We start from the raw sequence: 14,355 nt of genomic DNA, 5'->3' as shown, positions 1-14,355 counted from the left end.
TCTATCTATCTATCTATCTTTTGAGGCAGGGTTTTGCTGTGTCACCCAGGCTGGATCGAGTGCAGTGGCGTGATCGTGTCTCTCTGCGGCCTCAACTTCTCTAGGCTGAGGTGATCTTCTGATGTCAGCCTCCAGAGTAGCTGGAACTGTAGGCGTACGCCACCACGCTCGGCTGTTTTTTTTTTTTTTTTTTTTTGAGATGGAGTCTCACTCTATCGCCCAAGCTGGAGTGCAGTGGTGTGATCTCAGCTCAATACAACCTCCGCATCCCGGGTGCCAGCGATTCTCCTGCCTCAGCCTCCCGATTAGTTGGGATTACAGGGGCCTGCCACCACGCCCAGCTAATTTTTGTATGCTTTGTAGAGATGGGGTTTCGCCACGTTGCCTAGGCTGTGTTTGTGTTTTTAGAGACAGCCTGTCAGTCAGGCTGGAGTGCAGTGGTGAAATCGTAGCTTGCTGCAGCCTTGAACTCCTTGGCTCAAGTGATTCTCCTATCTCAGCCTCCCGAGTAACTGGGACCACAGGCATGCACCACCATGCCTGGCTAACTTTTAAATTTTTTGTAGAGACAAGGTCCTAGCTATATTATCCAGGCTGGTCTCAATCTCCTGGCCTCAAATGATCCTCCCACCTTGGCCTCCCAAGGAGTTGGGATTACAGACATAAGCCTTCAGGCCCAGTATCCAAAACATTTGAGATACAATAATTTAGGGAGAAAAAAAAAAAGGTCCAGCTGGGCGCGGTGGCTCACACCTGTAATCCCAGCACTTTGGGAGACTGAGGCAGGCGGATCACCTGAGGTCGGGAGTTCGAGACCAGCCTGACCAACATGGAGAAATCTTATCTCTACTAAAAATACAAAATTAGCCGGGCGTGGTGGCATACGCCTGTAATTCCATCTACTTGGGAGGCTGAGGCAGGAGAATTGCTTGAACCTGGGAGGCGGAGGTTGCGGTGAGCCGAGATTATGCCATTGCGCTCCAGCCTGGGCTCCATCTCAAAAAAAAAAAAAAAAGAAAAAGAAAAAAAAGACCAGGCGCAGTGGCTCACACCTGTACTGTAATCCCAGCACTTTAGGAGGCCGAGGCAGGCGGATCACCTGAGATCAGGAGTTTGATGCCAGTCTGGCCAATGTGGTGAAACCCCGTTTCTACCACAAATACAAAAAATGAGCCAGGTGTGGTGGCATGCGCCTATAATCCCAGCTTCTTGGGAGGCTGAGGCAGGAGAATTGCTTGAACCCAGAAGGTGGAGGTTGCAGTGAGCCGAGATCATGCCACTGCACTCCAGTGTGGGTGACAGAGTGAGACTCTGTCTAAAAAAAAAAAAAAAAAAAAAAAAAAAAAATTCAAGTCTCCCCAGTGCCCAAATACATGTACAACCTTTGTTTCCCTTCAAGTTGCTGGTTTGACCTACAAGTCCCTTTCTTTTTTTTTTTTTTTTTTTTTGAGACAGAGTTTCGCTCTGCTGCCCAGGCTGGAGTGCAGTGGTGAGCTCTCAGCTCACTGCAACTGGTTCATCATGTTGAACAGCCTGGTCTTGAACTCCTGACATCTGGTGATCCTCCTGCCTCGGCCTCCCAAAGTGCGGGGATTACAAGCATGAACCACTGCCCCCGGCCACAATTCCCCCCTCCTTTTTTTTTTTTTTTTTCTTGAGAGGGAGTCTCGCTTTATCGCCAGCCTGGAGTGCAGTGACACAATCTTGGCTCACTGCAACCTCCACCTCCTGGGTTCAAGTGATTCTCCTGCCTCAGCCTCCTGAGTAGCTGTGACTACAGGCGTCCACCACCACACCCGGCTAATTTTTGTGTATTTTTAGTAAAGATGGGGTTTCACCATATTGGCCAGGTTGGTCTCGATCTCGACCTTGTGATCCACCCGCCTCGGCCTCCCAAGTGATGGGAGTACAGGCATGAGCCATTGTGCCTGGCCTTTTTTCTTTTTTTTTTTCAGACAGAGTCTCTCTCTGTTTCCCAGGTTAGAGTGCAGTGGTGCGATCTCAGCTCACTGCAACCTCTTCCTCCTGGGTTCAAGTGAACTCAGCCTCCCAAGTAGCTGGGATTACAGGGATGTGCCACTACATCTGGCTAATTTTTAATCTTTTTGGTAGAGACAGCGTTTCACCACGTTGGCCAGGCTGGTCTCGAACTCCTGACCTCAAGTGAGCCTCCCAAAGTGCTGGGACTACAGTGCCCACCACCATGCCTGGTTAATTTTTGTATTTTTAGTAGAGCTGGGGTTTCACTATGTTGGCCAGGCTTGTCTTAAACTCCTGGGCTCAAGCTATCCCCGACCGTGGCCATGCCTCGGCCTCCCAAAGTGCTGGGGTTACAAGCGTGAGCCACTGCTCCCTGCCACAATTCCTTTTCTATGCAAATCTCTTGCACACATTGTCTACAGCTCCCCGTTTCAACTCTCGCCTCCCACTCCCTTTTCCATCTAGTGTTTCCGTTTCCATGCCTCTCGCTAAGGCCACCAATGACCACCTGGCTACTGTGAATTCCGCGGCTATTCCTCAGGTCTCATCTTGCCTGACCACTCCTGCAGCCTCAGACACTGTTGCCCACGCCCACCTCCTTGAAACTCTTTTTGTTCTGTGAGTTTCTAGACTGACTTCTTCCCCTACCCTGGTTTCGGTTGCCATCCCTATGCTAACAATTTCCAGGTTTACGAGATTTCTAGACGTCATCCTACTTCCTGGACGTCTCTGCCAGGACGTTCTCCAGGCTTGCCAAGCTCTACATTTATTTTATTTTTATTTATTTATTTATTTTTTGAGACAAGATCTCACTCTGTCGCCCAGGCTGGATTGCAGTGGTGCAGTCTCGACTTGCTGCAGCCTGAATCTCCTGGGCTCAAGTAAACCTCCCACCTCAACCTCCCATGTAGCTGGGATTACAGGTATGCACCACTACACCTAGCTAATTTTTAAATTTTTTGTAGAAATGGGGTCTCACTATGCTACCCAGGCTGGTCTCAGACTCCTAGGCTCAAGTTACTCTCCAGCCTTGGCCTCCCAAAGTGCTGGGATTACAGGCGTGAGCCACCACGTCCCAGCCTCACCAAACTCTATACACTCAAAATGGAACCCATCATCTTCCCTGAGAAACTTGGTCTCCTATTTTGGTAAATGTACCACTATCCAATCAGTGACCTAAGGTAGAAACTCCCAGATTCCAGTCTTTGCTAGATTCTCGCCTCTCTCACCCTGCACAACCAAATGGCTCCCGAGTCCCGCCCACTTTAACAACCCCCTTCAGGTTCTGTCCCCACTCCCTGCCCCTGCCTAATTTCTGACCACCATCATTTCACTCCAAGATGGCGGCATATCCTGTTAGGTGGTTCCCCTCCTTTATCTTTCTCATTGAGTCGCAGTTCCGCAGGGGCTGCTAGAGAGGTTAAAAGTATCTGACCAGGTACTTCCCCTTTCATGACTCCTTACACCCAGAGTAAGTTTCAAAGTTCGTAATCCCACATACGGGACTCTCCACGACTTGGCCTCTGCTGGACTCTTGGGCTTCATTGACACTCCTGTCTCCGGTGGTGTTCCATCCAGTCATTTGAATCTCGCCCCCACCAAGTTGCCCTGGCTGGGCTCAGGCCCCTTTTCCCGCCTGAATCTCCTGTGTTTTCTCCAAGGCACCAGTGCCTCTCCACACTGTTTATCTCAACCACTCCTCTGGGGGTGTGTGTGTGTGTGTGTTGTCATTGTGTTTTTGAGACAGGGTCTCACTCTGTTGGCTCCAGCTGGAGTGCAGTGGCACAATCATAGCTCAGGTAGCCTCGACCTCCTGGGCTCAAGCCATCCTCCTGCTTCAGCCTCCTGAATAGCTGGGACCACAGGTGTATGCCATCATACGCAGCCATATATATATATATATATATGTTTTGGTAGAGATGGGGTCTTGCTGTGTAGCCCAGGTTGGTCTCGAACTCCTGGGATCAAGCGAGCCTCCCACCTCGTCCTCTGGGAGTGAGCCAGCGAGCACCGGCCTCAAGCCCCTCTGAGATGCGCCTTCTAAGTCCTCTCTCTTTCCCTCCCTTGAGGTTCCCAGGAAGGAGATAGGGCCCCTTTCTCATCTCTCCCCCAGGTGAGAAGATTTGGCCCGGTTTTACTTTTGGTAGCGTGTTTTATCCAAACAATAGGTCTTTTTGTTTTCTTTTTTCCAGTAGGAAATGGCAGTATGGAATGCGCTCTTTCACAAGGCGCACGGGAGATTCCCAGTGTATGGGGTATTGTCGGCTCCCAGCACAGACCCAGGGGCACATCTCTGCCACCTTCCCCCTCCCATCCCGAGCCACGAATAAGTGGGGTATTGTCGGCTCCCAGCACAGACCCAGGGGCTGGAAGTGCGCATGCCTGCTTCCTAGATTGGACCTTGGCTTTGGCCGCACAGGCTGTCTTCCGAATCCCCAGGGAGTGGGCGAGTGACCACTCCGTGATCACCGAGCTCAGCTTACAACCCCACCTTCCCTCTAAGCTCCATCTGGGAGAGCGAGATCCAGCCAAGGCCGCCCCGAGGGGGCGCTCTGCAGGGAGGTGGAGGCGCTCGGAACAAGGAGGCTCCAGCGAGTGCAAAACGAAAGGCTTTTATTGAAAAATATCAAGTGCCCCCTTTCATGGCTGCCGGTCCCTGCCCAGCGCGAGCATGGGGGCAGCGGCCCGATGGGGCTCGACGGGACAGTCAAGTATTGGCGGGCACCCAGGCCCCGTGCTCCAGAATGGTGAGGTTTCACAGTCCATGCAGATTGGTCCCTGGGCCCGGAAGTCGACTCCCTGGCCCGAAAATTGGTGGCTGCTGGGGAGGAGTCCTCGAGCCGCCCCCTCCCAGTCCTGCGCGGGAGCTTCCTGGCATCTGGGAGTGGGCTGGCCTCCGAGGCAAGGCTGCATGCTGGATGGCCTGGTGCGCGCTCCAGTTCGCGGTGGTGAAGGTGGGGGTCTCCCTGCGTCTGTCCCTTAGACATAGTCCTTGCGGTCGTAGGCTGTGCCCATGCTGGCTCCCGGGCCGGTGGAGCGCGGCGCGGAGTAGACGACCTTGGTGGGCATGTACTTCTTCTCGCGTGGGGGGCACGAGCAACAGAGCAGCGCGCCCCCCAGCAGCTGCAGCGCCGCGGCCGCCCAGCCCACGTACAGGCTCGTGCCCATCTCGCGCTTCTGCGCCTCAGGCACCACGGGGTTGTAGAATTCCCGGATAATGGTGTTGGCGGACCAGGACACCGGCACGAGGGTGAGCAGGGCGGCCAGAAGGAACAGCACGCCCGCCACGATGGTGATCTTGGCCTTGGCCGTGTCGTCCTGCACGCAGTTGGTGCACTGGGCGCCCACCAGCGCCACTAGCAGCCCGAAGGCGGCCAGCAGGATGGCCACCACGATGAGGGCGCGGGCCGCCTGCAGGTCCTGCGGCAGCGCCAGCAGCGAGTCGTACACCTTGCACTGCATCTGGCCGGTGCTCTGCACCACGCAGTTCATCCACAGGCCCTCCCAGATGGTCTGCGACGTGATGATGTTGCTGCCGATGAAGGCCGTCACGCGCCACATGGGCAGCGCGCAGCACACGATGGTGCCCAGCCAGCCCAGCACGGCCAGCGCGGTGCCCGTGATCTCCAGGCCCATGGACATGGCTGCCGCGGCAAAGCCCACTCCACCGGGTGGCTCCGGGTGCGGGGAGACGAGGGGCCGGGGCCGCTGGGCCTGGTGGGAGCTGCGGCGCCCCGACGGACAGACGGACGGACGGACGGACGGACGGACTCACCGACGGCGCGCGCTAACGGCTCGGCTCCACACACTCGCGCCGCGGCTGCGCCTGCACCTGCCTGTGGCTTTGCGGGCGGGCGGCGGCGACTGGGCTGGCCCTGGGCTGGGGCCGGTGCGTCTTAGCTAAGTGCCCAGCGCTCCGTTGGGGGCGGGAGGGGCGGAGCAGCGCTCTCCAGGGCCTGGGGACAGTGACGTGGCCCCTGCCTCCCACCTTCACCGAGCGTTCTGGGAGGAAGGACTTGGCCCCGCGCAGGCCGCAACGCCGAGGTAGGGGAGTTGCCAAGGAAGGGCGGGACCTGCCCCAGCCCCCGCCCCTCGGTCCTTGTCCCTCTCTGTTCGGGAATGAATTCTCCAGGGTAAAAACGAGGATGAGGTGCGTCAGGGGCTTGGGGTGCAAATCCCAAAGAATTTGACAGGGCTTCTCCCTTCTCACCACTTTGGGCGCTTTTGGCACTGGCCGCGTGGGGATGGGGGCGCTGCCAATTACCCCGGAACAGCGGGGCGGGGAGGGCCACGGTGGGCGTGGCCGCGGCTGTTTGCAGGAGCCGCGCACCTGCTGCTCGGCCCCTCGGGCACACACGTCGCACAGGCTCGGCCTGAGTCCGGGCGGTGGGGTTGTCCAGCCCAGGAGGTGCTGGGCCCAGAAGCCAGTGACTGCCTGCAAAGGTACCCAAAAGGTGCCTTTAAGCCTAACTAAGCTCAAATTCCTCTGCAGCTCTCCCTCCAGTTCCCATCGCTGGCCGTGAGCCTGCATGCCTTTAGCTAAGCTGCTCTCCCCTCCCAGGAGTCCCCCCTCCTCCCATTGAGGCCTCTTCCCTTTCCGAGCCCTGTCCTCCCTCCCTTTGAGCCCTAGTCAGGGCTGAGGTACACCTTAATGAAATGGTGGTGAAAGGTTCGATCTCGGCAAAAGTGGGAAGTCAGACCGGACAGAGTACGGTGGTGGCTCACTCCGTCTCTACAAAAAATTTAAAAACTAGCCAGGTGTGGTGATGTGTGCCTGTAGTCCCAGCTACTACTCCGGAGGCTCAGGCAGGAGGATTACTTGCGCCCAGGAGTTCGAGGCTGCAGTGAGCTATGATCGCACCACTGCACTCCAGCCTGGGCATCAGAGCAGACCCTGTCTTTAAAAAAAAAAAAAAGTTAGGAAGTCAGAAACACTACCCTCAAAGCCCTGGCTCACACACCTGGACAGTCGTTCCCCCTTCTTCAGCAAGCTCAGAGCCGTTCAGACTTGGCCTTGGAGATTCAGCCTGGGCTGTTCCTAACCCCATCCCCTCTCTTCCCCTCAGGGCAGCCCTTGCATACCACATGCCCCTGCCTCAGGGTTCCTGCACTTGCTGCCCCCTGTACATGGAACATGCCTGCAGACATCCACATGGCTTACTCCTAACTGCCTTCAGGTTTTGCTCTCAGTGAGTCTTTCCCTGACCACCCTATTTAAAATTGGGGCGCGGTGGCTCAAGCCTGTAATCCCAGCACTTTGGGAGGCTGAGACGGGTGGATCACTTGAGGTCAGGAGTTCGAGGCCAGCCTGGCCAACATGGCGAAACCCTGTCTCTACTAAAAATACAAAAATTAGCCAGGTGTGGTGGTATATGCCTTTAATCCCAGCTACTCGGGAGGCTGAGGCAAGAGAATCACTTGAACTCAGAAGGTGGAGGTTGCAGTGAGCTGAGATCACACCCCTGCACTCCAGCCTGAGTGACAAAGCCAGACTCTGTCTTGAAATAAAATAAAATAAAATAAAATAAAATAAAATAAAATTGCAGTTTCTTACCCCACAATGGCCTGTCCCCCTTTAATACTTTATATTCTGCTTAGCATTTAACTCCATCGGACAATATTCTATATTTTTCTTATTTATGTTTCATTGTGCTTAAAAAATTTTTAAATTGGCAATGATTGTACATACATGTGGCGCATATAGTGATGTTTTAATACATAGAATGTATAGTGATCAGATCAGGGTAATTGGCATATTCATCATCTCAAACTTTTTGTGTGTGTTGGGAACGTTCAATGACTTATTCATATATATTTTTTTAGAGACAGCGTCTTGCTCTGTCACCCAGGCTGGGGTGCAGTGGTTCTATCATAGCTCACTGCAGTCTTGAATTCTTGGGCTTAAGCAATCTTCCAGCTTTAGCCTCCCAAGTAGCGGGGACTACAGGCACACACCACCAAACCCACCTAATTGTTTCATTTTTTTGTAGAGATGGGGTCTCACTGTGTTGCCCAGGCGGGTCTTGAACTCCTGGTCTCAAGCGATCCCCCCACCTTGGCATCCCGAAGTGCTAGGATTACAGGTGTGAGCCACCACACGCAGCCTTTTTTTTTTTTTTTTAGACGGAATCTCGCTCTGTCAACCAGGCTGGAGTGCAATCTCAGTTCACTGCAACCTCCACCTCCTGGGTTCAAGCAATTCTTCTGCCTCAGCCTCCTGAGTAGCTGAGACTATGGGCGTGTGCCACCACGCCCAGCTAATTTTTGTATTTTTAGTAGAGATGAGGTTTCACCATATTGGCCAGGTGGTCTCGAAAACCTGACCTCATGATCTGCCTGCCTCGGCCTCCCAAAGTGCTGGGATTACAGGTGTGAGCCACCGCGCCCAGCCTATTTTTAAATTGTTTCTTTCTTTCCGTTCCAGTATGTCAACTCCATTGGGACATCTGTAGTGTCCCAGAAAAGGCAAGAATTTTGCCGGTTTTATTCACTGCTGCATTCCCATTGCCTAGAATGGTGTTGGGTACTCAAGAGAGAGTCGATTTAGTGACTTGAATGAAGGGAAGACTTTCTCATGTTCCTACAACCTTACCTACCCAGGCTTTCCTACTGGCATAAATGACTGATAAAGGGGTGCTACTGTGCTGAGTCAAGGGGGCTTGGTCATCTTGTAGGAGTCAAGGGCTCTTCCAGAGAGAAGAGAGACCCATTGAGCTGGGCCTTGGGGTTTTTCGGGGTTGCCTCCATATCTCAAATCACAGGCGTGCAGGCAGCCTGTACCCTCTTCTGTAAACGCCCAAGCCTTGGAGTGATAGAAGAGCAAGAAACATGGCTGGGTGTGGTGGCTCACGTCTGTAATCCCAGCACTTTGGGAGGCCGAGGTGGGTGGATCACCTGAGGTCAGGAGTTCAAGACCAGCCTGGCCAACATGGTGAAACCCCATCACTACTAAAAATACAAAAAAAATTAGCCGGATATGGTGGCGGGCGCCTGTATTCCCAGCTACTCGGGAGGCTGAGGCAGGAGAATGGCGTGAACCCAGGAGGCGGAGCTTGCAGTAAGCCGAGATCTCGCCACTGCACTCCAGCCTGCATGCCAGAGTGAGACTCCGTCTCAAAAAAAAAAAAAAAAAAAAAAAAAAAAAGAACCAAAAAAACCCAGAAATTAGTCGGGCGTGATGGTACATGCCTGTAGTACCAGCTACTCTGGAGGCTGAGGCAGGAGAATCGCTTGAACTTGGGAGGTGGTGGTTGCAGGGAGCTGAGATTGCACCACTGCACTCCAGCTTGGGTGACAGGGCAAGGCTCCATCTCAAAAAAATAAAAAAAAGAAGAAGAGTAAGAAACAGTATCAGGGGCTCATGGAAACCAGGGTCCTGCTTCTTTCAGGAGCAAAGGTCTTGGGCTGGGCCTGTTGGGCAGGGCCTGGGCAGATCTGGGAGTGCCAGTCCAGAGGGCCCAGCTGGTGCTGGGTGGAGCTGTTCTAGAGGAAGTTCATATAGCCCAGGTCTTCCAGTGGACTACTGGCTGCTACGGTTTCCTGGTGAGTGGGGGTGGCTCTGGGCCAGAAGAAAAGTGGACCCTCCAGGTGATGCGACTGGGCTTAGACCTGGGGCTGAGGCCCAGAGTGGTCCCCACTGCACTGCCAGTTGTGCCTGGATTGGGTACCATGACCCCTACTCCTGCTGGCCTTGAGGCTGGTGAACGTCATGTCGCCTCGCTTAGCCTCAGTTTCCTCCTCTATAAAATGAGGGAAATGGTGTCTGCATGACTCACTTCCAGGGTTATGGTGAGAATAGAGGCGATGTTAAGTGCGCTATAAAAGCAGAAAACAGCCAGGCAGTGCATGTACACGTGCAGAGAAATTGTGCAGAGAAAGGATAGATCTGAACTTGAGCCTGGCTTTGCTCTCCTGGGTCACCAGAGCTTAAGCCAGTCCTTTTACCACCTTAAGCCTCAGTTTCCCCATCTGTGACAGGAGAGTTGTCCTGAGTTGCTTGGGTTTGGGGCTTGTCCCTGAGCCTGGGGGAGGTGGACCTGCTGGGCAGGGCTGCACTGAGATGAGGCCAGCAGGACAGAGCTTTGTGCCCGGGGCCAAACTTCAGGGACTTTGCAAATAAGACTTTGCCTCTGGGCAAACACAGCTCCAATCAGCTTTTTGCTCAATATCTACCATGATTCCTACAACTCAATAATAAAAAGACAAATAAACCAATTAAAAAATGGCCAAAGAAACTGAGCGGACATTTAGAATAGAGACAGAAGATATAAAAATGGCCAATAAGTGTGACTGGGGGCGGTATCTCACGGCTGTGATCTCGGCACTTGGTGAGGCCGAGGCAGGAGGATCGCTTGAGGCCAGGAGTTTAAGACCAGTCTGGGCAACATAGCAAGACCTTGTCTCTACTTAAAAAAAAAAAAAAAAAAAATCAGCCAGGGATGGTGGTGCACACCTGTAGTCCCAGCTGCTTGGGAGGCAGGCTGAGGTGGGAGAATTGCTTGAGCCCAGGAGTTTTGAGGCTGCAGTGAGCTATCATTGTGTTACCGCACTCCAATCTGGGCAAGACAGTGACACTGTGTCAAAAAAAAAAAAAAAAAAAAAAAGTCCAGTAAATACATGAAAAGATGCTCAACATCATTAGTCATTAGGGAAATGCAAATCAAAGCCACAAAGAGATACCACTTTGCACCCACTAGGGAGGCAGTAATCAATAACAAATGTTGGTGAGGATGTGGAGAAATTGACACCCTGATATATTGCTGGTGGCAATGTAAGTGGGGCAACTGCTGTAAAAAACAATCTGGTGATCCCTTGAAAGATTACATTGCTGACTCGTGTTACCATAAGACTCAGCAATTTCCCTCTAGGAATACCCAAGTACCCAAGAGACACAAAAGCATATGAGCAGGTCAGACAAAAAAAACTTGTACCTGAATATTTGTAGCAACATTATGCATAATAGCCAAAAATTGGAAACATCCGAAATGTTCATCAGCTGATGAATGGGTAAATAACATGTGGTCTATCCACACAACTGAATATTATGCAGTCATTAAAAAGGAATAAAGTACGGATACATGTTGCAACATGAATGAACCTTGAAAACATTACAGTAAGTGAAAGAGGCAGGACCATCTATTTTATGATTGCGTTTATTTATTTATTTATTTATTTATTTTAATTTTTTGAGACAGAGTCTTGCTTTGTCGGCCAGGCTAGAGTGCAGTGGCATGATCTCGGCTCACTGCAACCTCCTCCTCCTGGACTCAAACAGTTATCCTGCCTCAGCCTCCTGAGTAGCTGGGATTACAGGCATGTGCCACCACACCTGGCTAATTTCTGTATTTTTAGTAGAGATGGGGTTTCACCACATTGGCCAGGCTGGTCTCGAACTCCTGACCTCAGGTAATCCACTCACCTCAGTCTCTGAAACTGCTGGGATTACAGGCGTGAGCCACAGCGCCTGGCCCTGATTCCATTTATTAAAAAATATTCCGCCAGGCGCGGTGGCTCATGCCTGTAATCCCAGCACTTTGGGAGGCCGAGGCGGGCAGATCACGAGGTCAAGAGATTGAAAGCATCCTGGCCAACGTGGCGAAACCCTGTCTCTACTAAAAATACAAAAATTAGCTGGGCGTGGTGGCATTTGCCTGTAGTCCCAGCTACTCGGGAGGCTGAGGCAGGAGAATCACTTGAACCCAGGAGGTGGAAGTTGCAGTCAGCTGAGATTGCACCACTGCACGCCAGCCTGGCAATGAAGACGGACTCTGTCAAAAAAAAAAAAAAAAAAAAAAAAAAAAAAAAATCCGAATAGGGAAATCTACCGAGACAAAGAGTATAGCAGTGGTTGTCAGGGGCTGGGGTGAGGATGTTGGGAGAAAATAGGGACAGATTTTCTCTTTGGGGAAACAAACGTTTTACAATTGATTGTGGTAATGATGGTTGTATAACTCTGTGAATACACTAAAAATCATTGACTTGTACATTTTTTTTTTTCTTTTTTTTTGAGATGGAGTCTCGCTCTGTCCCCCTGGCTGGAATGCAGTGGCATGATCTCTGCTCACTGCAACTTCTGCTTCCTGGGTTCAAACAATTCTCCTGTCTCAGACTCCCAAGTAGCTGGGACTACAGGAGCACGCCACCACGCCGAGCTAAATTTTTGTATTTTTAGTAGAGATGGGGTTTCACCATATTGGTCAGGCTCGTCTCGAACTCCTGACCTCAAGTGATCCACCCGCCTGGGCTTCCCAAAGTGCTGGAATTACAGGCGCGAGCCACTGCGCACACCCGGCCAACTTGTTTTCTGCTTTAGGGCACACTTAACCATCTCTATTCTCACCATAACCCTGGAAGTGAGTCGTGCAGACACCATTTCCCTCATTTGATAAAGGAGGAAACTGAGGCTAAGAGAGGCGATGTGACTTTCACCAGCCTCAAAGCCAGCAGGAGTAGAGCTTGCAGTACCCAATCCAGGCACAACTGGCAGTGCAGTGGGGGTCACTCTGTGCCTCAGCCCCCAGTCTAAGCCCAGCCACACCACCTGATGGGCCCACTTTTCAAACGGATTACCATTTGAATTGGTGAGTTGTATGGTATGGAAATGGTATTTCAATAAATCTGTTAAAATAAAAACCAGTGTGGTGTTCAGGCCTGCAGTGTGTATCTGAGTGTGTCACCTGAGTGTCTGGGTGCCCAGAGAGTACAATGCAGGTGTCTCTCCTCCTCCTCCTCCTCATTTCTTCTTCCTCTTCCTCTTAGTCATCTTCTTCTTTTTATTTTTTCCCCCTGAGACATGGTCTTGCTCTATTGCCCAGGCTGGAATACAGTGGCATGATCATAGCTCATCACTGCAGGTTCAACCTGGGCTCAGGCAATCCTCTCACCTCAGCCTCTCGAATAGCTAGGAATCCAGGTGAGTGCCACCATGCCCAGCTAATTATTTTTATGTTTTGTGGATATGGAGATCTTGCTATGTTGCCCAGGCTGGTCTTGAACTCCTGGACTCAAGAGATCCTCCAGGGTTGGCCTCCCAAAGCACTGGGATTATAGGTGTGAGCCACCATGCCCAGCCTGCAGGTGCTTTTTTTTTTTTGAGACGGAGTTTTGCTCTTGTTGCCCAGGCTGGAGTGCAATGGTGCCATGTCTGTTCACTGCAACCTTCGCCTCCCGGGTTCAAGCGATTCTCCTGCCTCAGCCTCCCACGTAGCAGGGATTACAGGTGGCTGCCACCATGCCCAGGTAATTTTTTGTATTTTTAGCAGAGACGGGGTTTCACCATGTTGGCCAGGCTGGTCTTGAACTCTTGACCTCAGATGATCCGCCCGCCTTGGCCTCCCAAAGTACTGGGATTACAGGCATGGGCCACAGTTCACGGCCGCTTTTTAATGGGAAGTGGTATGAAGGGGTGGTGCGGGAGTGAGGCCTGGAGTCTCCAGGCATAATGGACGCCCCTCCTCCACTCCCGAACCTCCTGTCCAGAAGCAACAGCGTGATCCCGCAGTGGGATAGCCGCTCCAGGAGTGGAGCCCTGCAGTAAGTGCTGAGTGTCCACAGGGAAGGGGAGCTCTGCAGCTGCTTTGGTCCAGGAGGGCTTCCTGTAGGAGGCTGATCAGGAGCTGGTGGAGGTGACGAGGTATGTTTACACAGAAAGGTATGTGTGTGGAAGAGAGATTTCGAGGAGCAAAGGGCTAGAAAAAGAGGAATTGAGAGAACAGCACCCACAGCTGGGAGATTAGCCTGTTCTCTATCTCCCACCTGGTGTCCATCCCCCAAGAAAGTCCCCAGTGCACCATGCCTCTCCCCTACTGCAACTACCGCATTCTCTTCCTCCTGTACCAACCTGTCCCTCTCCTTTCCCCAGTCGGCAATATCTACGAGGGTCAGGATCCTGCAATCTCTAGCATCAGAAGAGATGAGGATTGGCCAGGCGCGGTGGCTCACACCTGTAATCCCAGCACTTTGCGAGGCCGAGGTGGGCGGATCCCCTGAGGTCAGGAGTTTCGCCTGACCAAGATGGCGAAACCCCGACTCCACTAAAAATACAAAAACAGCTGGGTGTGGTGGTGGGCACCTGTAATCCCAGCTACTCTGGAGGCTAAGGCAGGAGAATCGCTTGAACCCAGGATGCAGAGGCTGCAGTGAGCCGAGATTGCATCACTGCACTCCAGCCCGGCAGCAAGAGAGAAATTCCGTCTAAAAAAAAAAAGAGAGAAAAAAGAGAGATGAAATTGTGTGCAGAACTGTGGAGGAGAGGAGCCTATTGTCTGTGGGGCTTTGGGTCCTCCATTGCTTTGGCTGGGGGACTCACCGTGCAAAGCCCATGGAGAGCACGTGCACTGGAAACCGGTGCATGCATACTGTGGTCACTGAGACACT

At 52.4% G+C, this 14,355-nt stretch overlaps 2 protein-coding genes across 2 annotated transcripts in view; both read right to left on the bottom strand.

The window, feature by feature from the left end:
• Positions 1–14,355, bottom strand: part of ABHD11 (abhydrolase domain containing 11) — a 997,569-nt gene that overhangs the window by 30,478 nt on the left and 952,736 nt on the right. The window lies entirely within an intron of this gene.
• CLDN3 (claudin 3) lies at positions 4,577–5,991 on the bottom strand. Its single transcript, XM_050783859.1, has one exon. The coding sequence runs from the start codon at positions 5,620–5,622 to the stop codon at positions 4,960–4,962; it is 663 nt and encodes a 220-aa protein (XP_050639816.1). The 5' UTR covers positions 5,623–5,991; the 3' UTR covers positions 4,577–4,959.

The sequence above is a fragment of the Macaca thibetana genome, chromosome 3 (genome assembly GCF_024542745.1).
Source record: "Macaca thibetana thibetana isolate TM-01 chromosome 3, ASM2454274v1, whole genome shotgun sequence".
In the NCBI taxonomy this organism is placed as follows: Eukaryota; Metazoa; Chordata; class Mammalia; order Primates; family Cercopithecidae; genus Macaca; species Macaca thibetana.
The sequence above is the reverse complement of the archived record's forward strand: the minus strand, read 5'-3'. Positions and strand labels throughout refer to the sequence as shown.